This window comes from Accipiter gentilis, chromosome 14 (genome assembly GCF_929443795.1).
Source record: "Accipiter gentilis chromosome 14, bAccGen1.1, whole genome shotgun sequence".
NCBI classification, from domain to species: domain Eukaryota; kingdom Metazoa; phylum Chordata; class Aves; order Accipitriformes; family Accipitridae; genus Astur; species Astur gentilis.
Window position 1 is genome coordinate 2412603 of NC_064893.1, and position 27241 is coordinate 2439843.

The window sequence follows — 27241 nt, forward strand, 5'->3', positions numbered from 1 at the left end:
CCAGAAGAGTGGGAATGTGTGTAGAGCGCAGTACAACTGTGTTCAGCTAGCAGCTCAGTGGAGGGAAGCAGCAGCAAACTTGAAGTGCTGCAGTCTCAGCTAAAACCCATATTGAGGACTCCTGGGCACACTACACCTACTGCTGTGCTGTTGGAGAAGATAAACTCTCTCTCTCTCTGGCTGGTGTGGAGAGAAGTGCATGTAGAGACTTCTCTTTCACATCCCTTCTATCAGCTTTCAGATATGTCTCTCACTCCTTAGGGGGAAGAGGAGTTGTGCTTCCCACAGGACCCTTCTATGCAGGGTTGTGTGTACTTGGAAACCAGTTTTCCTTGTCCTCTTCTTTTGTGCTCCTTTGCTCAGAAAGGCCAGGAGAGCCAAGAAACTTCTGCACTGATGCCCCTTGTGTCAAGACACTGCAAAATTAATGATGAATTAAACCATCACCAGCACAATTCCACCTTATAAAAGAGGCACTCTTCAGTATGCAAAGGCATCCTTATTTAGTTATATACTATTTGTCATTGTATTCGATTTGTGCAGTTCAGTAATCCATTGACATTAATAGGCTACTTTCCATAAATCTTGCCTTCTAACATCATAAAATTTTAATTTCTCAGTCTGCTGCGCATATTGGCAGTGTCTTTCTGTAACGTCTCCTTTGTTAAAACCTCTTATTTTTTCTGGCTATCTGCTGAGGTAAGGCTTTCAAAGTTAGTAGGCTAGATTCTCAGACAAATAATCTGTTCCTATTCATTTATTTACCTGATTAATAGCCTTAACTAATTGTTCCTTGGAATAATAATTACTACATTTCTTTGCAAAAGTAAGTTCTTACTGAATTCCAAATTGTGCTATTATCTGCAGCAAGCAGCCATCAGTTTTCACAAATAAAAGGCCTCTGTCCTTTGTGAAATAAAATTGTGCTCTTGGTTCTGTCAGGGACAGAGCCTAGAAATCCTGTTCTGGTCGCTCAACTTGTTTGTAGTTGCTGGTATGCTGCTCTAAGGTCACTGTGGATGCAAAAACAGCGGGCAAGCATTTTCATTAACACAAGTTTTTCACAAATGCAGACTGCAGGTTTTGCAATACAGACTTTTTCCATAGAAATGAAGCAATGTAACAACAAAAACTTCCTCAAAAGAAAGAATCTCTCTCCTGTTGCTTCAGTTTGTGAAGAAATTGTTCAGAGTTTAAACTGCTAATTAAAAAACCCCTGAATATCAAATAATGAACCTGGGTTTTAAAACCTATTAATGTTAATGCTAATGACCAATTTATCATCCTTTTTCTTCTTCAGTAGAATGAGTGTGGTAAATATTTCTGTACCACAGTGAAGTACAGAAATCGGGACATTCATGTCCAGAAGTCAGGCTGCTTATCAGAGTGGAGGGGACAAACAAACCACAAAGAAAAGCAGGCCAAGGTTTGTATTTCCCAACAAGAATATCAGGAGTTAAAGTTTCTCTGTCTGTCTTAGACTGTAGGAAGCTTGTTTGACTGGAGATCAGCCTTTGTTGTCATTGACCTCTTTTGCAGCTGATAAATGTAGCAGCATCCTTTTATTTTTGTCCTTTGGCTGGCAAGAAAGAAAATTGCAGCTTCAGAAAATATTGATAAAGGCTGATGAGTGCATGCTGATGATTCTTTTTTCTTTTTTTTTTGTTTTTTTTTGGTTTTGGGTTGTTTTTTTTTTGGGCTTTGGGGGTTTTTTTGGTGGTGGTGTGCTTTAGGAAGAGTGTCCTCTAGCCAGTGTTTGCCATGGTGATGTTCTCAGGTGGAATGAATGAACACTAGGCACGTGCCTGGAATCCACCCTCAGCATGCAGTGTTAATTGGTAAAATAATCTTAATCACTGGGGAACAGAAATATTTAACATGCTCATTCTATTGAAGAAGAAAAAGGATGATAAAGTGGTCATTAGCATTAATAAGTTTCAAAACCCAGGTTCATCATTTGATATACAGGGGTTTTAATTAGCAAACTAAATCACCATATTTAAATCACAGTGTCTTTAGGTAGGAAGAGAGAGAACACAGTGCAGGGGGAGGCACTTGGGAATATGGCATAAGTTACATAATTATTAATAAAGTCCTAGGTTTTGTTTCTATGATAGCAGATTGTGTTTCCCAGCTTTATTGTAATCCCTACTTTAAGGAAACAGTTGAATAACTTATTCATGTTCTAGGGAATAGAGATAAAAATACCACTTATCAAAGAAAGGTTCTCCTAGGTCTGTCTTTGAGTTTACCTGTGGTCTCTTGTGCCACCTCTGCCTGTCTTTGTTGATGAAATGCAAGACTTCTCCCAGGGAAAACTAGTTTCTTAGACACTTAAAACTGGGCCTTGTATTTATGTGCAAGTGTTGAGTATCACAGGAAGTGGATCCCACCACCTCGCTGCTGAAGTTAGTGACACAGTCAAGTGTCTGGTATCAGAGATTTGCATGTCTCAGGGTTGTTAGTGGTGATGGAGCAAATGGCAGTTGTATTACTCGCCAAGCAGAAGTGATAAGGTACCATGGCTTGGGTTTCTTTGGTCATTAAGAAGTAAAAATTTTTTTGAGTGAACAGGAATAGAAGAGACATATAGACAGGCAGAAACACACACATAAGTAAATTAAGTTCTCATTATCCTCAGGATTCCTGTGGCACACTTTTAAAAAATTGTATGAAGTTTGCTGGGATTATCTGGGTTATGTTCTAGTACACAGTCTTCTGTTGTGGCTTTATACTGCATACATTTCTGATTAACTCTGTGGGAGGAATGGAGTTCTTTTCTCCCTAAATTTGAATAGATAAGACTGTCTCAGTGTTATGGAGGCACACAATTCAGATGTTCAGATAAGACTGAATGCATATTTTCTCCGGATTTACGGAATGTTAGTATGAACTTCTGAGAACTTGCAAGTAACATGTTTAATTTGGCTAGGCATGAAAATACACTTAATTACCCATCCTTTTAGAAAATTAGCAAAAATCAGGGAAGGGAAATGGAACTGGAAGGGTGCTCAACTGCTTTGCACTCAAGATGTGGATCAAACCATCTGTGAATTCAGCTGCCTGGCCCATGTGGTGTCTTCTCCTTTTATCTTTCTGTAATCACCTAGAATCGCCAAGGTCTGTCATAGAAATATAACATGACACAGTCAGGGAAATTATAATAGTATGAATATATAATTAATAGTTGATAATTACCAAATCTTTAAAAATTGTAACAGTAGGGAAAGACCTGAATCCTGATGTGCCTTAGAAGGGATTAAGGATGTCATTGTTTTCTTGGCTACCTGCAGCACTAAGAAATTTGCTAAGTGAAGTGCTAAAATGAACATAAGAAATAGCTCTTGCCCCAGGTGAGAATTTTGGGGAAGGTGTAAGGTACTTTAAGCTCCTCACTCTCACATTTTTTCTGTGCAACTTTGATTTTCCTTCATCTCATGAGCTTATGGCCACAGGGACCTTCAGTCTGCCTTTCTCAACATTCAGATCAGAGCCATACTCATCTCTGCCAAACTTTATACTGAAGTAGAAATTATTTTACCCTTTATTTTTTTCCTTTCCTTATATTAAAAAAGGGGCAGGGGGGAGCATCTAAATCTCTTTTATTATGAACAAAAGCAAGCTGGCCGAGCACTGAGGAGTGAATATTCACAGCAACCCACTGATATGCAGTAGGGAGGTTTGCATGTTAACTCCACACCAGCAAAGCTTACCAGTATTATTACTGTTACATTAATTTTCTGCTTTTAGAGAGTTCATCTTTGAAACTGGGTTTTATCCAAATCTGCTAGGAATTTGGCTTAAATATCACACTCCTCATATAAAACAAGTTCTGCTGCATCTGTTTATGTTCTGATTTGCCACAGTTTCTTTCTGTTGTTGAAGTAGGTACCTTTTATTGCATGCTATATCCAGGCTCTTGGGTCAGGGATTAATGTATAACTCCATTTTCCCTTTCTAGTATTTGCTTATCCCTTTTTCAAGGTATAATTTTTTTACTCTCTCTTTTACAGTGTGGTTGTCTGTGATCACTGAAGCAGTAACTCCACATAAATCCTCGTCTTGCCTGCTTGACTCTGCTTGTGTTTCTGCTCAGGTTTCATTGATTTCATCGTGGAACCCACTTTTACTGTGCTGACTGACATGACTGAGAAGATTGTGACTCCGCTCATTGATGAAGCTTCCCGTTCTGGCATGTCTGGGTTCAGGCGTTCCAGGTGAATAACCATGCAGCCTTTCCTTTCACTCTGCACATGCTGCCATTGCACCCAACTCCCCCGGTTTCCCCACCACAGCATATGTCTTCCATGTGGCTTAAAGCCCCATATCTGCATTGCCAACACTGCAGCTCACCTTGTGACGTGACTTTGTTGCAGGGAAACTCCAGCCCAGGGGAGGGCAAAAGGGGAGGCTGGAATGAACCCAAGCCATGATTCCAAAGGCAGTGAACACAGATGGTTGTAGCCATGCAGTCAGGTGAACTTTAGTGCTCTCTCAGTCACTAATGTCAAAGAGAAGGTAGAGGGACTTGTTTGGAGGCACTCATTTCTTCATGTCTAGAAGTATAAATAAGATTGAAATACCAAAGAGGACTGGGATGTATAAGCACACTCTAGTGACAGTATTTAGGGTTTTGCAAATGTGTGAAGTACGACCAGAATTTACCTGGAATTCAACTGTAAGGACTCTTGGCCCATTCAGCCTGCTCTGCTGTTGTAGAGAAACTACTCTTTTAGTAGTTTCATGGACAGGGCATGTCTTGGGATTCAAATGCTACATGGCTAGTGCTCCCTAGAGTAGGGCCACCAAGTCAGGACTCCCTCTCCCAGGTGACTTCTTTACTCTTGGGCTGTTATACAAAGAGCAAGCACTAATATTTTTCTACGTCAGTGGTCTTGCTGCCTATATCAATGTGTGCAATGAAGTGTCCATCCTTGAAAGACAACTGTAGGGTGTGTAACTGAAATGAGTGCCTGATTTCAGCCTCAGCTGAGGTCACCAAGCCCTGGACAGAGGCTGGCCTCCTGTCCGGTGCCTAATGGCTCCCATGGTGAATTTTAGGAGGGTCCTCCTTTGACATATTTGATTTCTAGAATTGTCTGACTCTCCAATTAATATTTAGGGAGTGAAGATGCACAATAAAGGTAATGGCAACACTTTGAGTGATTCTATTTCTTAGAGACTGTGAATACCAAAAAATAAGGAGGGAAAAGCTGCCCTTTATTTCTAATACTGGCTCAGGTTGTGGTGTTTGCTTTAACATCATTGCCCTGGGGTGGGTCGGAGGGAGGGGAGGATGAGGGAATCAAGTTTAGTTTTTGATTTTCCTGGTTAACTCTGTTAAGTTATCTAGACTTACAGTCATTATTTCTTCTTAGCTGTATTTGGTGTATGGCATACTGATTTCTTCCGTGTTTGTGATCTTCTGTCCCAGTCTGAATAGCATTAATCCGTCCGAAGTTAAAAGATCAAGTGTCAAGAGCACTGGGTCCGAAGGAAGTGCCTCACTCAACTGCTCCATACTCACTGTGGACTTCAAATGTTTTAAAGCCACCTGGACTGAGGTGGTACAGCAGAACCGGGAGAAATGGAAAGCGCAAGCCACCAAAGGTAACAGCCAGGCTTCTTAGTGAAAGAATAAAAATTCTTTTCACTTCTTCTTCAAGCTCTTCTTCAATCAAATTATTGTCCAAGTAAGCACTGTTAGTTTGAAAGAATCTGCTTTTCAAGGTCAACAACCTACACTGAGTTCAGAAAGATAGGAATATTGTGACTCATCTGTGCCTTATACTCTTCTTACATGGTGTAAGTGTACATAGTGAAGAGGATATGGACAATGGGAGGGAAAAAAGTAATTGTAAGGGAGGTCCCGTAAAGTCATGAGTCAGACTCAGGGTGGGTGCAAAATTAGCTAGAACAGCATTTGTAGTGATAGGTTATCAATTGTTCACTGTTAAGACTGAAAAAGGTATATATGATAGTTCAGGGAAGAAGGACAAGATATTCTGGTTTCACAGCTGGTTTCCTATTTCTAGTGATAACTTGGATAATGAATTGGGAACTGTGCTGCAAATGCTTATGATGTCATTAATCTGGGAGGAACTGCAAATATTTCGGAAGAATATGACAGCTGTGTTGGTTGCAAGTTGGCCATGGTTGAATATTGCCATGCTACTGAAAAAGACCCCCAACCCCTCCCTGCACCCCCAAATAAAAAAACAAAACGAAACAAAACCAAAACCCCACATCTTGCTTCTAAGATCCCTCTGGCATTTTTCCCATTTTTCCAGCAGTAACAAGGCCCTCACAGCAGTCCTGTGTCCAATTTTGGCCACTCCAGTTCAGGAAACATATGGACCAGTTGCAGACAATACAGAGTACAGCAATAAGAATGATGGTAACTGTTGTTTATAGCTGAGAAGATTTATAGCTGAAAGCAATTTTCTGAAGACAGCTGCAAAATAAGGGAATTATTTTTTTATTCAAATACCCTGGGCTGTTAAGAGGAGAAAAAATTGGCAGGTGATTATAAACTCATAATAAGTTAGATATTGGCAAATCTCCATTGTTGGAGGCCTTTCGGAACTAATGATATCCATCTGTTGAGAATGACATAGGTATAACTGCCCCTCACTTCCAGGTGCAGGGTGATTACCCAAGGTCTCCTTGAGCCCTCCGGTGATTTAGACCAGCTTTGGAACCAAAAAAGCTTCAATGTATCACTGATTATTTTTTTTCTTCATGAAACTGTTTGTGATACAATTTCTTATCTGAGCTGAATGCTTGTTACTCAAACCCTTATTTAATGGAGTTGTTGTATTTCATGTGAATGGAAGAAGTTCGATTTTAATGTATTATGTGGCCTTGGCGTCAGGGCTGATGGAAGGTTTGGCGTAGTTCTCCTATTTGCCAGAGCACATTGTTCCTCTCCAACTGAAAGGCCTGTCTAAAAGTGCAGGAAAGCATGCATTATTATTCAAATTAAATTTTCCTTTGTGATTAAAACTTGCCATTCAGGAAAAGCCTTTCTAGGCGTTCCATGAAAATGAAAACAGAACTGTAATTCAAAATCTGCTTATTTGCCAGGGGCTTTTTTTAAGGCTTTTATTTTTTTAATCAGTATTTACTATTTCCCGGTTCTTTGTGGACCAAACAAATTAAAGCTAAACCAAACAAGCAAAGCATTTAACATGGTCAGTGTCTCACAGTATAGGACTGTTGAGTGAATGGAGCCAATACAGTTAACTAGTTTTAAGGATTTCATTTCAACATGTACCATACATATTTGCTTGTTTACTAAGGATCTACTAGATAAAAATCCTATATGCAAGAGAGACCTGTGGGGAAATAAATAAAATCCACCTTATATTTCACCTAAAACAAATATATAGAGTAGATCATAATAAATTCTGTATATTTAACTTTTAAGTGTGCTTTATACCCACTTGCAGTGACTGTTTTACATAAAGAGTTTTTTCTAAATGTGCACATGTAAATGTCAAGTTTTGATTCAAGTGGATGTGCACACATGGCTTAATGCTCCTACTGGTAATATGTATTGATGCAGTATTTCATAGCCATTCTTTTACAAAGTATCCTGATGATAAATTTTTGGTTATTAATACGTTAGCTGGAAAATGTTTTATTTTCAGTTGCCTCATAAAAAAAGTCCTTCTAGTGGCTCCTGAGGATAGTCTATGGAAGAATTAATAGATCACTAGAAAGCAGAGAGCTCACCAGTCTGCATATTAGACATGGGACCCCTGGAGTAGGTCATTTTATCTTTACCTTTCTGACAACGTTTAGCCCTGGATAGTTGATTTACTTTATGGTTTTGCCAAATTTCATCTCCAATAACTTGGATCAGGGTCCCAGTTCATGGGTCAAAGATTCAGAAAGCAGTCTCAGCTTCTGTTCATCTGAATTCATTGACTTTTGCATAATTTCTGTGTTTCTGGGTGCATTTAGCAGTACAAGCATACATATTTTTTTATCCTGAAAGATCTATGCAAGTGTATGGCTCAGCGTACCGTTGTATGGACTGGGGACTAAGGAACTGTTCTTGGACTCCAGAGCCCTTGCATCAAAACATTTGCTCAGCTGCTCTCTTGCTCCTGACTTGCAGCAAGTCTTTGCACCCGTTTCCATCTGCCTTGCCTGTCTTAGCCATGTGCAGCAGGGCCTGCCACACAGCAGGAATTTAAATTGCTGACCCCCATCAAACCGATGTCTTGTAATGCATCAAGATGCTCTGCCAATAAAAATAAGAATTATTAAGATAAGATACCAACTGAGGATCAGAAAGGGTGGAAACCCATCTATTATTATTACTATTACTGTTACTATTATTATTATTAAATTATTTGTAGAATACTGTATTCCCTTTGGTAATGGCATTGTCCCAAAAAGCATCAGTGAACTATTTTTATCCTGAGTGTGGTATTTATAGAAGATTTCTCGGACTGTGTGGGGAAAGTAAGTGGGTTTACTACTGATCTCTTTTTGCTTAAAGGATCATCATTAAATAGCTACAAATTAAAAAACTGAATGAACAAACACCCTGATGTACAAAACACCATTTAGATAAAGTATTTTCTGACACTAATTTTGACAAAAGGCACTCATCCAACAATGCTGTAGCAAGCCTCAGTATCCTGAGCCAAATTTCTCTCCTGTGGTTCAGGTGCAAAATGCAGCATTTCTTTTTCAGATCCCCAAATGAGAGGAATCCTTCTGTATACCATGAGACTCCAGAGAAAATATCAACATACCTAGCTGAGCTATCTATGGAAGCTACCATAGATTTCAGGAATGATTAATAAAGTGAGGGAGGCTCATATCTAATTTAATTATATTTTCATGTGAGCCATAATTTATTAATTTAAAAATTAATTAACTTTAGTTAGCTGCTGGCAAGGAAATATAGATTGGCATTTCTTATAAAGACAGTTTTCCCCCTTTCTCTCTTGTATGCCATCGGTACATTTTTCTCAAAACTGGTTCTGATTCACTTATAAGAAGTATTTGACAAGACACTTAGAAATTCTTTTGTAATTTTTGCTCACTGGCCAAGAGCCTGTTCCTGTAAGGCACAAACCATCTTCCCTATAGATATCAAGAATACTTTCGTAGAACCAAGGTAGACATTATTCAGTGTTTTGTAGGATCTGCTCCTCTCCTCATCAGTTTACACAATCTCTGAGAAAACAGGAGATACATCTGTGATTCCTATCACATTTAAAGTGCAATTGGTTGCCCATGATGGGGTAATGAGTGGGCTGGGATATTGCCGACCCAGGAATCTTTTATACAGGCGTAGGGTGGTCACATCTGAATGCTTAGACTCAGTATGGATATAGATATGCTCTTGAAACTGCATAAGCTCACAGGTTCCAAATAGAGTGTGTGCTGAACTATTGAGCTGCTTTGGCAGATAAGTCTCTATTGATCATGGAAAAAGGACAGAAAATTATGGAGTCTCTGCCCAGAGTCTGCACACCCAGCCGTGTTTATTAGCTCAAGGGCTGCACTGAGGGACTGTGGTTGAGTCCTGCTTTCCAGTGTGAGGCAGGAAGCCACACAGAGCCTTTGCAGCTGAGTCTGTGGGGGTGTGCTGTACCCAACCTGGGCTAGAAATGTAGTGATCTCAACACCTGGAGGCAAAGTAATTTGCAACCTATGTTGTAAGTGTGGGTTGCATCAGTACCTATGGTTTGGATAAGAAACAAAAACAGGAGTAGTATCCTGAATGGGGGAAAATGGCTTCTCAGTGAATTCATTTTTTTTTCTGAATGACAGTATTTTGAGATGCTGCCGTAGTTCAACACTCACTTTTGAATTTATACGTTTGCATATTTCTGATTGACTGCAAGACTTTTTGAAGTGGAAGAGCAAGTACTAGTAGCAATATATTAGTCTGCCAAGAAAGAATAGAGCCATAAAGAAAGGATAACAGTAAGTGCAACAGAAGAAATTAGGAAGCTGGCATTGGAAGCAACCTGGAACAAGAGGGAAAAATGTAGATACCAAAGAACCAAAACTTCTTATGTGCTTAGAGTTACGTGGTATAGTATGAGATAAACTGAATGTCATTTGCTGATTGTTGTGTGTCAAAAATGAAACTAACCTGGGCACCCCTAGAGCCTTCAATAGCTAATATCTCTTCTCTTTTTAATTTGCCTTTAAATAATTTTGAGGAACTGCATTTTCAAAGGTGAACCTTATATAGTAAAAAAAAGACATGCACATAATATACATTTAGGTGTTTTTTTCAGAATACTTCCTTAAATGTTCTCCTGTGCTCTTTTTCCCTTGTCAAGTCAATTCCTACATTTATCTAAGTAATCGCTGTTTGCATGTAAAAAGCTGAAGTAGACTTAGATGTGTGAGTTTGTTCTTGTCAAATTGACTGATAATCATGATTTCTTTCCTTGTTTTGCTTCTCTCTTTGCTGAGGATGCAGAAGAAAAAGCTAAGAAAGAAGCAGAGGAAAATGCTCATCAAGGAACAGATGAAAAGAAAACAGATGAAAAGGATGAGAAGAAGCCAGATGAAGATGCCACAGCAGCAAAGACAGAGAACAGCAAAGAACCAAATCCTGGGGAAAACAAAAGCGCAGATTCCAATAAGAATCATGTAAATGGGACTCAGCAAACTGGGGTAAACAAATACGAAGCCTCTCAAGGGAAAAATGCACCTAGTACACATAAGGGAATGGACTCTTATCACGCAGCAGGAGAAGAGAAACAGCATGTCCAGAATGGTGAGTTCTCTCCTTCCACTGAAATGTAAATCCAGCCCTAAAATCAGTATCTCACCTAAGTGATGGGGGAACCTGGTGTCCTGAAAGGATGTCATGGGCTGAGAGCCTTTTCCTGGACATAGGCATAGTCACCTGCATATGGGAACTGTAACCTGTAAATTAACTCCCGTGTACTGTTCTGTAGAAGATGGGGTTCATTATACCTGCTTGATGCTTTTGGAGGAAAGGAAAAAATGTCTTTTCTCATGAAAATGAAGCAGCCTCTTATGATACACAGCTGAAACAAAAAAAAAAAAGCTGAAACAAATACCCTTGGTTCAATGAACAGCTTCGTTGTTTGGGTAACTGACAGAGGAGAAGCCAAAGTTGGCTTATAAACTCTTTTTAAGGCCAGTTAAAGGTGTCTTTGAACAGAGTCACAGCTATAAATATGTTTGGGGACAGAGGATTTCCCCCGCCCCCCTCTGTTTTTAAGAGTTACTTTATTTATGCTTCCTTTGCTTAGTTTTTTTTTTATTAGGAGAGTCGAGAGCCTTTTTTTGGAGATATTCTTTTTTTTTTTCACCGAAATTTTATTCCAGTGTTTTAACTTGCTGTAAAACTGTCAAAATATGAATCGTGCTTTACACCCAAGAAAGGTGGAAGAAAAGTTTGCAAATTGTGTTAAACATAAAAAAAAAAATTATTAGACCCATGAGAACACATCAGCTGTCTCTTGGCCAGCTGTCTCTTTAAACACTGTCCTTCCCTCCCTAGCTCCTGCTCCTTGAAGCCATTATTAAAAAATGGCAGTACAGCCACATGTGACTTGTCACAAACTTGGCTAGTATCAGCCAGTCCAAAACCAGCAAAAACCTCAGACTTGGAAGCATCCTTTTAGAAAAAGCCTGAGTGAGCATACAGGCTTTGAAAGTCCCAGGCTCAAGCAGTGAGTTTCGATGGCAGCAGAGGCAGAAATTCTGTTTAAAACATTCCTGATATGATTCTCATGTATTTCACTTGGCTTCTGGCATTTCCCGGTGATCACTTCATCATTAGGGTTTTTTGAGATTGGAAGGACTATGGGGATCCAAGCTATCATGCTCTGTTATATATGGGATTTGTCTTCAGACAGTGTTACACAGGTGAATAGGAATAGGCCCCCCAAGGAGACAAAAAGGATGGGGACATATGAAATCCCAGTTAGACTGCATCAGACTTTTCTTCTGAAATCCTTTGTTTTACATACATCTAGCAATACAGCGGTTAAGTGTGCTCTAGTGATCTTGACAGTACCTTTTTCTGCAATGTCTCTCTGCTGCAGGTGTCAAAAATGCTTTGAAAGGAATTATAATGATTTCTGAAAATTAGTGTCTTCCTCAGGAAAAGAAATTCTGCTCCTTAATTTATGGGATAAGGCCTTTATGAGGTCCAATCACTGCAGAGTCTTTGGAAACTAATGAAATCTTAACATTCATATCTCTGGGTTCACCACAGCTTCCTTTGTGCCTATATGTTAATATCTCATTGTAAAGTATTTGCCTTATTATTTCTCTGCCTTTGTAATCCCTTTCAAAAAGATCATTATGATCATCGTTCTGCTCTGCTGCTGGCAGTATGGCAGGGTAGATATTACAATATGCAGAAGTCCCCTATTCATAATAAGTTATATTCAATGAAAATTCAGAAATTGTGTTGTCAGGTGAGTTGAAAGTCTCTCTTAGTCACTCGCTGCCCATGTGATTTCTCAGAGAGATCAAACTGAAATAATGTATGTGTGGATGTTCATCATCTTCTGCATCTTAGGGTCAAGCAACTTCTTTATGGAGTGGTCAAATATAGCATTATTAGCTCATCATTACCATCAGGCATATGATGGTGGAGGAAATGCAAGAAGACTTTTGTGCTTTCCTATATACATTTTCATTTCATTTGCTGAAGACAGTGTCCTTCTTTTAGAGGCCACCTTCATCAAGCAGACACCTCAATCCTGCTTGGAGCCGCTCATACCTCTCTTTTCAATTAGCCCAAGTCAATGGCAGTGTCATAAGCTGAGGAGGTTACTGCTTGTCCTGTATCATCTTGCTTTCATTTTTCTCTAACCCACACAGCAAACTTAGGAAGAAAAACATGAAAAGTTTTAGCTCTGAATGAGAACTGAACAGGACATGTTTTTTCCATCCTGTTAAATATTTTAAGATTTGAAAAGCATTCCTCTTTTATACCATGATGAAGCTTAAATGGAGAGGAAGATCAATCCTCTGTCATCCAAGAATAAGAAATATTCTAGTGTTTAGGGCACAATGTGGAAGAGGGAGACTTTGATTCTCTGAAATTTCTCTTTTTTTGAGTTGTTCCAAAAATAAATATCCACTGGCCATGACTATTTTGAAGGCAGATTAGATCCTCTTTAACACACAATACCTATAATCCTGATCCAAAGGCTGGGAAGTAGTTATACTAACAAAAATAGTAATACAAATGGAATAAGCATCACTTTAATACAGCCCTGTAACATACCTCACCTTTACAAAATTCTGAAGTGAGACTTCTACAGGTTTTTTGTGTTGAGGTGTGGGTCACAAATTCAGTGCTGCTCCTCTGGGGGAAAAGGAAAAGCTGAGCTGCCTGCTCCCATCTGGGCAGGCTGCTGTTGCTTCTCTGAACATCTGAAGGAAGGACACCTTCTTTGCTGATGTTTAGACACTGCAGCTGAAGGAGCCCTGTTCTGCTAGAGTTCTCCCTTTAAGTTATTTTTCATTTGATCTTGCATTTGGCATTCTCATTCAATGAAGGGATGGTCTGGGAAGGTCTGATATGCTCTGCTGTATGACTAGTAGAGGACAGAAAATGAGAATGACTCTGGTTAACTTTCCTGGCTTCATAAAATACGACCCAGCTCAAGTTGCCATTTTCATTCTGCATCAACCATTGCTCTGCCAAAGGCCTTGCTCTCCTGGTTTGCTACAGAGACTCTAAAGCCAGTGATCAATGCTAGGATGATTGTTTGTTCCCTCATACCGTCATCAAAGGACCAACCCAAATGAATCTGTGGATAAAGGAAACTGGTAAGAGAAAGCAAGATAACATTATATAGGACTGTTTGGGATATCTAAGGTGATTCTTAATGCAGAGACTTATGATGAAGTCTCGCAGGGTCTTAGTCCTTTGAAAGCATAAATGTTTTGGAGTCCTGATTTTGAAGTGAAGGTTGTCCTCAGGTTTTTTAATGGCCTAGATACAATCAGAGGGAGTATGAGTTTGCATGTGCACTTAAAAAGGTGTGAACAATTAGAATAAATTTAAAAGTAGATTGTAAGGCTTGATTTTCTGTAGCAGTTGGATAAATTTTGTCTGGTGCTTTATTCTATGAAGATGTGTTAATCCAGTTCCTTGTGAATTCAGACATTTTCTCCTAAGGAACAGCTCCTTTCGATGTTGCAATTTGAGTTACAAGCATTAATAAACTTCAGTCTGCATTAAAATGCTTATAATGTTTCTTATTGCTTCTTTCTAGGTGAATTAAAGGAAGACAGTAAGTTGGACAAAAAAGATCAGTCTGGTGTGAGGGATGAATCAAAGAAAACAGATGGTAAGGACACCATTTTATTACAGTTGTCACCCATTTTTATATGCAATCTACTGTTTCCTAAACGTCTGCATTTTATTCTAAAACCAAACAATGGTGTGGTAACCAGAAACAGACTTAACAGAAACAGTCATTAGGCTTGAAAAAAGCCATTGGGGCATTTTGGGGGAAAATCATCCCTTTCACATAATGTCTAGCACCACTTAGTTGTTCTTTTCGTAAGCCTTATCCATCAATTTTTGTGCATGCCTGCAAGAAAAATCCTGGATTATTGGAGTTGCTTAATAGGAAATGTGGATTTGTGAGGTTCTATCCTTCTGACTTTCTTTGGGTCGTATTCTGCTCTCTGTTAGGACAGGCTGTATGGGAGATGCAAAAAACAGAGCTAAGAAAACACCTGCACAAGGTTTTTTAGACACTGCAGCTGAAGGAGCCCTGTTCTGCTAGAGCTCTCCCTTTAAGTTATTTTTCATTTGATCTTGCATTTGGCATTCTCAAGGTGTCCCTGTTTTTCATGATTGCATGTTATACTACACCAATACAAACACAAAGCTTTCTTGACTTAATTGTCTGAGGGGGAATTTGCCAAGTGCTGTTCAACCACAGGTGTGGGAAGCAATCAGGAGTGAGCACATCAGTATAGATGTCCTATTAAGGATGCTAGAGAAAAGGGATGTTGCTGAAACATTGTTGAACTGAAGGAATCTCAAGCCATAGGATGGTTTCTTGAGCATCTGGGAATAATGTCAAATTATTCTGAGCCTAGTGTAGAGGTCCACAGAAGTTTTAGTAGCCTCAGCAAAGTGGAAAAACAGCTGTAAGGTCTGTGGCATGTTTACCCTTTTGCACCTCCTCAGCTGTGTACCACAGGGCTCTGAGATAGTATCTGAACCCACGTTGCTCCAAAAACAATTGCTAAAGTATTAGGTACCAAAATAAATGGAAACTAATGTTAGAGCTAGCATTTTCTTTCTGCATGTCTCAGTGAAATCCACTGAAACACAACTATTCCTAAATGCAAATAATACAGTAGTTTGTTTTGATGGTCAAGAAAGACAACTTCATTTTAAGTACTGCAGTTTAGAATGATACCATGTTTTCTTTTATTGCTTCCTTTTAAGAAACTATTTAAAAATCCTATTGCTCTAGCAAAGTGATAAATAAGAAGAAAATATGATACCTCAAGTAAAAATGTAGAAAAATTCATCTAGAAGCATGTATTAATTTCAGACATATAAGCAGGGTCTTTTTTTTAAGAGGCCCCTAACTTAGCAACAATTGTTTAGGAAAATTCAGTTATTTTGTTAAGAGGTCATATTATTTACACAGTTAAGTGTCTGTCAGGAAAACAGTCTTGAACAAGTACCATTCACAACTCTTTCTGTGGTCATGCAGAAATTAAGCACAAATACTCAAATAACATGCTACTCTTCAGATGTTCATGAATACGTGCAGTGCTCCATGTAACTATCAAGGTCCCAGGAAAATTAATGGGCAGAATGGCTACTCTCCCCACTGCGGTGGGTGATGGCTGAGCAGTGGCTGTGCTAGAAGGCTGCAGCCCTGGCAGGACCAAGTGGATGCAGAAACACTGGGGCTTCTTTAGGAGGACTCAGGAGCATCAGCCCAGACACAAGAGTAGACCCAGGAATCCCGAACTTTGAGGACTCAGGAGCATCAGCCCAGACACAAGAGTAGACCTGGGAATCCCTAACTTTGAGGACCAGGTTACATTTGAAGGCCTGCACTCTCAAGAATCTTGGAAAGATTAGGGGCACCTATTTAGTTGGGCTGGAGAACCAAGAAGTGATTGTTTCATGCTGACTTGAAGATTGAGGGTGTGAATTTGGTTCCTTGCAGGTTGCTAGTCTTTGTGTGGTGTTGGTTGTTTAATGTCTATTTGTTCTCCTGTGAGAAAATGTTTTGCTCATCCCCTTAGGGAAAAGACCAATACCATGGGACTGGCTGATTATAGAGAATAAACAACTGTAACCATGCAAGGACAATTTGTAGGCTGAATGTTTTTCATTCAGATGCTGTAGAGAGAGATTATAGCTAACAATCTCATTGATACAAATCAGGACAAAAATTGTGAATGATGCACCCTAGAAAGGAAAGCGCTAGAGTGGCACTTCTGTTTTGACAAATACTGCACAACCTGTTCTGTTCATTACTCACTCCAGAGCAAATCTCCTTACCAGCCATGTGAGGGATGTGGAGAAAGGAACATTATCCATGGATAATACATAGCTGTTTGCAGACTACTGAAATGTTTACCCAAACATATGCTTTCTCACATGCCTGTACATGGTCTTTCACATGCTGGAAAAAAATATTAAGCAGGGGTGTTAGAAAGATTGAGTTTACAGCTATAATGCATTCACCATATAGTTTGCTGGTGGGCGAAACTCAGCCTGGACTTTTTGCAGGGTCAAGTGTACTTGGGTTTTACAGCCTCTGTTCAGTATGTAGCTGGAGTGTATTTGTATTAAACAGGTGCCCATTCATGTAGATTTACTATGAGGGCTTCAGCTTTCTCACTCCCACCCATTAGCATCAGCTAGAGCCCTGCACCCAAGTGAGGTCAGTCTGCTACCCTGTCCTACTGCACAGGCATCCTACATCTGGAGAAAAAAGCTGCAGAGCGTATGTTGCATAAATCTTTGCAGGATCTGTGTCCAAGTTGCTTTTTGAGTGTATACAAAGGAAATTATTGTCATATCTTGTTATAGGAACACGTACGTGCCAAAATATTTCCAACACATTTGTCCTACTACAACGGGAACCAAGTGGCCAGGGATACACAGAGTAACTATCCCATGTGGACACGAAGACACTGAAGCTGCATGTCCTCACTGTAGTCACAGGTGTGAAATGCAGCTTCTGTGTCAGAGTTACCTTGAAGCTACCCAAAAAATAGTTGAGTGGTCATGCCTCTAGAAACAGGGATCAGGCTCGCTGAGAAGGCGAGGAACTATGTATGCATCTAGCCAGAGCTTCATGCCACTGACTCTATCTGTGCCAAAGCCAACTATTTTAAAACTAGCTTGAGCATGGCTTTGTAAGCTGCAGTCATGCCTTAGATTTCAGTCTTAACTGCTTCAAAATCCTGTGCAAGTCTCTTGAACGTAGGCTAGTCTCCTCATGTTAATCTAATCTTCATATTATTGGCTTTTTTCTGTGGGAGATGCTTCTTAACTCAGTACTGCCCATATTTTCAGTTCCAAGAAAAGAGATATGGGGCTGCCATTTCCCACATAAAGACACAGCCCTATCAGAGACATCATCAGCACAAGTAGTTCATCAAATGTTTCCTGTGGGATAGAACATTATTAAACCATTTTGGAAAACCTGATTTCCCCATGTGAAATAGTTGCTTTTCAACACTTTGAATGGAAAATCCAAAAACAGTCACATGGAGGTAATTTTCGTCTACATTCACAAACTTTCTTTTTTGCAATTTTTTTCTGCTTACAAAACTGGCAACAAATGAGAAAATTATTCTTCCCCATTTCAGACGAGATATAAGGAAGAAATTTTTTACTGTGAGGGTGGTGAAACACTGGAACAGGTTGCCCAGAGAGACTGTAAATGCCCCATCCCTGAAGCGTTTAAGGTCAGGCTGGATGGGGCTCTGAGCAACTTGATCTAATTGAACATGTCCCTGCCCATGGCAGGGGGTTGGACTAGATGACCTTTAAAGGCCCCTTCCAACCCACACTATTCTATGATTCTATGATTACCACTTTCACAGGTTATGTCTACCAGATGCTCATTTTTCTCCTACTGGGAAAAGATTCAGCAATGTAAATACAAAGTTTTCAGTGCAACTCTTTGTGCCGGGGACCAAAACACGGTTTATTCAAGTATTCTTTTTCAGCTATGTCCTGATTTCAGCTGGGATAGAGTTAACTGTCTTCCTAGTAGCTGGTACAGTGCTATGTTTTGAGTTCAGTATGTGAAGAATGTTGATAACACTGATGTTTTCAGTTGTTGCTCAGTAGTGTTTAGACTATAGTCAAGGATTTTTCAGCTTCTCATGCCCAGCCAGCGAGAAAGCTGGAGGGGCACAAGAAGTTGGCACCGGACACAGCCAGGGCACCTGACCCAAACTGGCCAACGGTGTATTCCATACCATGGGACATCCCATCTAGTATAGGAACTGGGAAGTGGGGGCAAGGAATCACCGCTCAGGGACTAGCTGGGTGTTGGTCGGCGGGTGGTGAGCAATTGCACTGCGCATCATTTGTACATTCCAATCCTTTTATTATTGCTGTTGTCATTTTATTAGTGTTATCATTATCATTATTAGTTTCTTCTTTTCTGTTCTATTAAACCGTTCTTATCTCAACCCACGGGTTTTGGTTCTTTTCCCGATTTTCTCCCCCATCCCACTGGGTGTGGGGGGAGTGAGTGAGCGGCTGCGTGGTGCTTAGTTGCTGGCTGGGATTAAACCACGACAAGCTAGCAATTACAGATAATTAAAAGGTTCCTTTTTTTGTGTGTTTGTACTGGGAACTTATTATTCTAGTGGTAACATGCGCGTTTGCAGGTTATAGCACAGAAATAGACAGGATATTTGTATCTTGAACAGCTAGTACATACAGAGAAAGCCTAGTGTGCCCTGGGTATGTGTGATGACCAATGCTCCCACCTTGTGGTCAAATCGTAACCTTGCGTTTTCAGAGGTCATAGTTTCAATAGTACATGCCTCTATGCAGCGCAACAGGATTGAATGGAATAGTATATATTTAATGTAATATAATGTAATATAATACAATATGTAGCCTTTTAAATAGACAGACTCTATGAAATGTTCATAACAGGCTTATTGGACATTGACGTTTTAGCTGTCTTTATTTTTATTTTGTTAAGCTATACTGTTGCTTAACAGTAGTTGAAAGCTTTTACTGTGTGTTCTATACATTGCCTATGCCAACATGTAAAGCTGCCTTTTGGTCTTAATTTTTCTTGACAATCATTCCTTGATCAGCAAGTGGAAACTTCCCTGATTATAAAGGTAAAGTACAGGGGCTTCATTTCTTTCTGTCCAGCTGTCTGCAAAAGTCAAGTGGCAGAGTAGCTGGCACAGAATGTTGTTATCTGAGAATGCTTTTGGTATATGAAGATGGCTCCACAATTATCCCAGACAGACTTGAATTAACAAGGTTCTTCCCAGCTTTGCTTAAGGAGAATGCAGCTTTTTGCAAAGCTGTTCAACCATTCAAGAATTATTTGTCTTTGCAACCTCCTGCAGATATGGTTTTCATGTGTGTCGATCTAGTCAAGACCACTACACAGCAATGAATGCTAAGTAGACTTCTGACAAAACCCTGCTCATGTAATCTGCATAATGCCAATGTTGTTTTAAAAGGTTAAAACCTTTAAAAAGGTTACTCAACTGTATGAATGAACAGCATTTGTCTATATTTTCTTGAGAGAGGTAAAAAGGTAAATTTCAGGTCATATAAATAATGGTGCCATTTCTATTTCTACTCCAAAAGATAGACTGATTGCTCTATTATTGTCAGAAGCAAAAAGCCCATTTCAGGTTGAAAGGCAAACACATTGGGTTCCTCCTTGCTGCCTGATAGTGCTTTTGATATTATATGTCAGAATCCAGCAGCAGTGACAAATTGGAATTACAACAGTCTAAGACTACTTCTAAAGACAATTTGCTTCTTTTTCTTACTTCTTTTTATGGCCTGTTATTTGAATTACATTAGAAGTTATTGCCCCAAGTTAGAAATCAGAAAGCATTGTACTGATACCTTCTGGAAAAGCTTGCTTGAAAGCTTGAAGACATTTTGCTATCCAGAAAGACATATTTCACCATCATTTATCTCTGCTGAACAATTGCTCCATAGTAGTGCAGTATAGGATAACTGGAGGGGGGAAAAGCTTCTGTGCTTTTTAAAATCCTTTTTGTGCTCTTTTGAAACAAATGAGTGTGTCTAATTTAGCAAGTGGCACCTGAGGCAAGCTGGAATTTCCGTAGAGGGATGCACTCTGAGGAAGTTTTAATATGCTGTTTTAATATCAAGTAGATGATGAACATGATGTGATATGATCTTTGAAGCTAAATACATTGTTACCATCCTGACCTTGGGAACATTACATCACCATGGCATGCATACTCGATGGGAATATGTAGAAAGGTACCTTGTATAATTATGCAGATTATTTTGCAACTTGTCAGTTTTGTGAGTGTGTGTGTAAATCTTATGGAAAGCACCTCACCTGGTTTTCCTTTGAGACTTTCACGTAACTCTTTTTTAGCCTGCTTTCCATCGTTCAGGCCATGCCAGGTAGTTAGAAAGTCCTTAGGATGCTTGATTGCTTTTTGCTTCTACTTTATGTGAAGTCACAGATATAAGTGACAAGTTTAAAAATTGGGAATAGTGTTTGGCTTGATTTCAGATTTAAGTGAATATTTGGAATATTCATTCCAGGTGCATGCTGGGGAAAAAAAATTACTGCAGGTACTTAAGTAGGTTTTTTGAGTAGTTAACTTTATGGGGAACATTTTTTTTCAGGTTACCTTTGGTCCTTTAAATATAGTTCTGTTCGGAGATAGCATATGGCTGCATTGCTCCTTGAGGGTAATGTTCATGGTCCTAGAGGCATGGAAGAATGTGTAACTTATGCAGTGCATTGTGGAAATTCTTCCTTGATTTTGCACCATCAGCCATTTTATTGCACCAGTCAGGGAGTGGAGCTGTGACCTTGCTTCCGTTACAGTCCTTCTTACCCCACTTAGGATAATTTGCCTGTGCAATGATGTATAGCAATTCTCCGCTTCGGCAAGAGGAGAGTCCTCCTTGCTCCCCAGCTCCATGAGTTTATGTTCAATCCAGTGACAATCAGGCCTCCTTTTCCCCTTGCAACACTTAGCCCTGAAAGAGAAACAAGATCGTGTCTGAAGGGAATGACTGAAGGGGAGGAAGAATATGAAATGGCTCCTCAAAAGAGGTTGGTGACCTTTAGCTTTAATCTCATCCCTTCCCCGTGGAACAACTAGCTTCCAATTTGAGTATACCAGCTATAGGTATCTTACCAGATAGGGACTCTGACAAGGTAGTTCAAGTAGAAGCATTAAGAAGGAAAAAGTCCAACAGTCAACTGTATGGGAATCCAAAGGTAAAGACTGCACTCCTCAAACTGCCAGCTGGGTGCTTAGTGGGTACCTTCACGCCCTTTCTGTGCTGGACCTGCTGCCTGGTCTCTCCCTGGGGGCAGAGACAAAGGGATATCAGTCCCCTCAGGCTGCTCAGTCTGCAGTTCTGTACCATTCAGTCCACAGAAGCTGGACAAAGAGAAGAATCAATTTACAGGTTAGTTTTCTGAAACTCATACCCTAATAGTAATTGTTACTACTTATTACCACTAATCAATCCATCGCGAGGCAATTCATTCTTTTCTCTGCTTCTAAACCACTGCTTTGCTATTCTTAATGTCAAAACCTGGGACTTGGAGGCAATAATAAATGTAGAAGAAGAAAACCAGCAAGTGATATTAGTTGAAACGTGCTATTTTGAATCAAGCTAAAGTTTTTAGGGATTTAAGTCTAATTCAAAACAAGTGATTGTCGAAAACTGAAGAGGCACTGAAAAAATCCAAATGAGAATTTTTGCTTTGAAGTGATGTTTCACTTTTTTAGCCAGCTTTAACTAAAGGGTAAAAATAAAAGATTTGTTTGTGTTAGATGAAAAGCTCAACTTGTTCTTTCATTTCCTCTCCACCCCCTTTCCACCAAAAAACCCCACTCCCCAACAATCGTTTTTGCCATGAGACAAAGCAAGCAATTACTTGTGTGTGACCCAGAGCTAAGCATTATCCTGACTTTTCAGTTTAGCCACTCAATCAAAGAAGCAATTATTTGCCCAGTGCTAATTACAAAATTCTGATTCATATACTTGGCTGAAAACTTTGTTGGCTTTCATTATCCTTCTGCCTATGGCAGCTCATCCCTTTTGTGCCTTGAAAAGCACTGGGGTTTTCATTTCCATCAAAAATGGAACAGCTCTTAATGAAAACCATGATCTAGCTTTTACCCCAAACATGTTCAGAGCTTTGAATTATGTTTGATTATCAAACACAGAACAAGCTTTCACACTGATTCCTGTAGGTCACCTTGTTTAATAAATGTCTAATTTCTTTTGTACATGCTTTACTCAGGAAACTCAAACGTTACTTGGTGTAATGAAACTTTTGCCAATGTCTTAATTGTGTTTTTCTCTGCTGTTATGTATTTCCATAACGTGCTGGTAAGCAAACAACATATATGAAAACAAAGCTAATCTCTTTCTTCCATCACGGATGTGATGTCAGGTCAAGTGTAATACAAGCTGTCAAGCAAACATAAAACTCAACATCAGCGTGAACAGGACTAGAAATTGTTTGACATCATGAATGATTTAGGGATAATTATGTGCCAAAGCTCAAAAATCAGAATACCTTCTATGCTAATGTAATTTCTCCTCCTAGCAAAATGAATGTTAAGCACTTGAGTCGTCTGCTAAATTAGAATGATGGTATTTAAATTCAGTTAAAAAACAAATATTCAAAACTTTTTCCCAACAGCATTTATTCTTGTTTTCTCTTGCTTTAAACAGGATGCAGGCACCTTCAAGTAACATTATGTTTTCTTTGAAAAAAATAATCCCTCTAAAATTTCTCAACCATTAAAAAGACAGATAACGGAGATGAATTAACTTCTAACACATATTTCTTCCTTATGTCACTGACTTTCTGAACTTTGTTTCTTAGGCCTCATTCATCTCTTGTGCAACAGAAGCAAGAGAATAGCATAAGTATGCAGAATTTATTTCTTCATGGTCTTAATTTTCTTTGGAAAGGCTTTCAATTGGTTTTAATAAGAGAAAGGATCACCCAGTGCTGAGAACTGAGCACTGAGATTTTTGACATCTTCATTTTAATCTGAGCGCTAGGAGTAGCTTTTAACTGCTTTTCAGATGGGAGAGGTTACGACTGAGCACACGCTAGCACTCAGGTGAGACAAGAAATACCCAAGCTTTCAGGAATAAGCTTACAGAATTAAGGGGTCCCTCCTGCAAGATGCTGAGTGAGTCCACAAAAGGAATTAAAAGTGGCAGATTTAGCGATCTGCCCCACCAGCTGCAAATACTTCCATCATTTGTAGTAGGAAGGATAACTACCTTTTGGATTATGGGCTATCTGAGACACATTTACTCAGACTATTATTTCGCTTCATTGTGCACTGCATCAGTAGTAATCGTTTTATGAAATCAGTTGCCATATAACAATTTTTCATTTTGGTTGTCATTTCACCCAGCGCCTGGATGGAGCAGGGTGCTGGGGAGAGCAGAGTTTGGAATATTCTTATCCTGAAAAGCCTAGGCTTTTAATAAGTGAGGGTAGAGGCTACTTTCAAACACCATATCAGCTTTCCTAGGAACACTTGAACAACCATGCTGGGTCAGACCAAAAATCCCTTTACCTCTCCATCACTGACCTGATGACATTTCATAGCAGAGATCTGAATGAACAAAGAACAAAACCAGAGCAATGCCTCCCCCTACACCTTTCTGTCTTCCAGAGAGCTAAGGCAAAGGTCAAATCTCCGACTTGGATAGCCTCCGATGGATTTTTCTTCCCTTACTTTGTCTAATTATCTTTAGAACCCTGGTACTCTTTTGTCCACAGGGCACTGAAACAACACAACTCAAAATTTACTTAGGCATTATGTGAAAAATCACATCTTTTTATTGGTTTCCAATGTACTGCTTGATAATTTCATTTGATAACCCCCTTCTTGGACTGTGAGAAGCAGTGAGTACTTGTTCCCTATTCACATTCTTAACACAACTCATAATTTCATTTTCCTTTTATTAAATTCTCCCTGCAACTCTGTCTTTTCAGGCTAAAGAATCGTAGCATGCATAAACTTTGTGTATTCAACTGTCATTCAAGTGCAACCATTTTGATATCTGCTGTTTACGTTAGTATGTAACACTGACAGTCCATGTTACACACATGGTTATTGGGATGTGACAAGAGAATCTGAATTTAATACAAATGAGAAAACCTGTAGGATTAACTTTTTTCCCCTAAATTTTCAAGAATAAAATATACAAAATACAAAAATGTTCATTTTAATATAATTGTATGCTGATTTTTTTGGTTGATACCTTTATGATGTTACGTCATAAAAGCATGAAAATGCATCACCATATGGAGTTCAATAAGGGATGTACTGAATGAATACAGTTAACTGAGGCTCTGTTCTTTTGCTTTTTCTGTGTATTAAAAATCTAACTCAAAATTATCTTGGGGTAATAGTACCTCAAGGGCAATGTTATTTGGTGGTGTGGTGGAGTTCTCCCATCCTGCAGAAGTGCTCATGCAGCCTGCTGAGAAAATGAAATTTGTTCATACTAAGCACTACTTTTTCACAAGTGAACTGCAAGGTTAAAACAGTCTGCTTAGAAAATCCTGGATAACTGTGGTGTCATCTTGTGCTTCCTTCATAATTACGTAAGGTTATAATGCTGAAAGAATGCATATTTCAGCAGAGGAAATGGGGACCATGCAATAACTTCACAAATAATTTCATCAACAGGGACTGTCAAGCAAGCTAAGTAGTTTGTGAAAAAAACTTTCCCCCAAAATCCTTATTACACATCACACTGTCCTGCAGTCTGCATCCAGCATTTATTTTTTAGGAGACAAAATAGCAGAGTTTTCTTTTAAATGCAATTTGAACACTATAGGGCTCAGTCTTGTCCTGACAGCCTGGCCTGGCACTGGGGGCTGTGGGAAAGTATCCTGAGCCCTCTCTGGACAGCGCTGTGCTTTCGGCATCTGGGGAGGAAGGGGTGGAGGGAAAGGGCAGGCATTTGGCTGGAGCAGCAGACCCAGCCACTTTCAGAAGCGGTGCTGGGAGAGGTCAGCTCGCCACTTCCAGCTCATACAACTGGCATCACGCCTCTGATATACCCTTGGTGAGGAGCATGAGTCATTACAGAACAAATGTTGGGTTTGAGTTAGTCTAAACTCTCACCTCAGTCTAAATGCCTCTGGGGCTCTGTTCCTGTTTTCCAACTGGGTAGCAGATTGTGAAAGTTTGCATTAGACAGGCATAATAAATGCCAACTGTAAAAACGGGTAGTTCTTGCAAGGCCTTGGATTCCAAAGGATTTGTTTTGTCACAAAAAGAGAGGCAAATGTGTGAGATTAATCACTGATTGTGCAAAACTGACATCCAGCTTCCTTGCTGTATGGTTACAGTCGTATGCTGAGTAATTCTGTGTGAAGGAAAAGACGAACCACAGTGTAATTTTCATCTCAGTACGTCAGACTGTATAGTAACATAGTAAATACATACATTCATAGTCCAGCAAGCACAAGTTAAAAATGCCTTAGTATAAACTGCAAGCTGATAGCAGGAATGGACTTAATCTCCTTGCAGTGGGTGCTGGTATCACATGAAGAGCTGTAGAAGTCACTGGTATTTGCATTAGTGATGAAGGGGAGGGCCAATACTCAACCTTGACAAACAATATAAACTCATCAGTGACACTGAAGGACTGAGATGTGCATTCAGACGAGGCTATTTCTGATAATGAAATTTAATATATTCCAAGTGAACTACTTAGAGTCTTCTTGTGTACCGAGCGCTGCATATTCATTCTTTTTCCCCTTTCAATTACCTCTGTTGATACATTCTAATATTTGCACTGGACTTATTGTGCCAAAATGAGAAGGAGGCTGAATCACATCCAAGGTTAAGGTAGTCCTAGTGAAGCTATATTGTATCCAAAGGGAAATTCAGTTAGGAAACCAGCACATCTGCTCCACCAAGTAGAAAAACAATTTAAAGAAAATGCTGTACTGGAATGTTCTTACTGGAGCTGATGATGTGACTAACAGAAGCAAAAAGCAAGATATGACTCAGTTCTCCACAGGGAACTTCTAGAGTCGGGAAAAAACATTGCATTTTCCCTTGTTTCATTAACAGGAGTGGGAGGGGTTAAAAGTCTTGTAAGTATGGATGGCATAGGAAAGAGAGGGCATGTTGGGTGGTACTTTGAGCTCTGTTTCAGATTCCTTATGTGATTCAGTAAATCATTTAAGAGATTCAGAAATAATTACTGCTCAAACATGTCATTTAGTCCACATGTCCCACATGATTACCTTTCCTCCTGGGTCAGTCTTTTCTCTTTAAAATGTGGCTAGTGATACATCTCACAGGATTGTTATGATCCTGTTAATGACAGTAAATCAGGCTGAACTTTTTAGGTAGGAGACATCAAGGAAGTGTAGTACTGTTGTTATAGCTGTTACTATTGCCTATTGTAGATTATGCTGTCAGTAGTGCTGGGAATGTGACAATTCAGTCTAAATAAATCCAATGAAATGTTGAAAGTCTAATACTTTACAACAGAAATTGCATCAAGTTAGCAAGATGTAGCAGCAACTTACAGGGGACCATCCTGCAAGGAAAAGTCCCCCTGCTAACTGTACAGTACAAGAAAATCATACCAACTCTCTATGCAGCCACTGTATACATTCATCAGAGATAATGCAATCCAGCAGCAAAGCCTTAGACCTTTGTTTTGCCATCCTTTTCTTCCTTTGCCCAAATACTACTTAAACAAACAAACAAAAAGGCAAAAAAAAAGGGCAGTATATTAATGAAGGCAAAAGAAACTGGTTTTCTGAAAGGGACCCAAAGAGATTCAGATGTAATCACATCTTCCACGACATGCCCAGCCTTACAGATAAATTGACCTCTCCTTGGGCTGAATCTCCTTGGTTGAGAGACCCTTTTAAATGCACTTTCAAACTCTGCTGACATAAGCATTGTCAGAATAACAGTAGCTAAGCAGAGTGCCAGACATATTCAAATAACTGGCTGGGACAGCCAA

At 39.5% G+C, this 27241-nt stretch overlaps 1 protein-coding gene across 5 annotated transcripts in view; it reads left to right on the forward strand.

The window, feature by feature from the left end:
* Positions 1-27241, forward strand: part of PDE1C (phosphodiesterase 1C) — a 360443-nt gene that overhangs the window by 299460 nt on the left and 33742 nt on the right. For all 5 annotated transcript variants that reach the window (XM_049817292.1, XM_049817291.1, XM_049817293.1 and 2 more), the window contains exons 14-17: positions 4097-4217; positions 5435-5610; positions 10463-10762; positions 14259-14333. In XM_049817292.1, coding sequence (XP_049673249.1) covers positions 4097-4217; positions 5435-5610; positions 10463-10762; positions 14259-14333 — 672 coding nt within the window. The remainder of the gene's footprint in view (positions 1-4096; positions 4218-5434; positions 5611-10462; positions 10763-14258; positions 14334-27241) is intronic.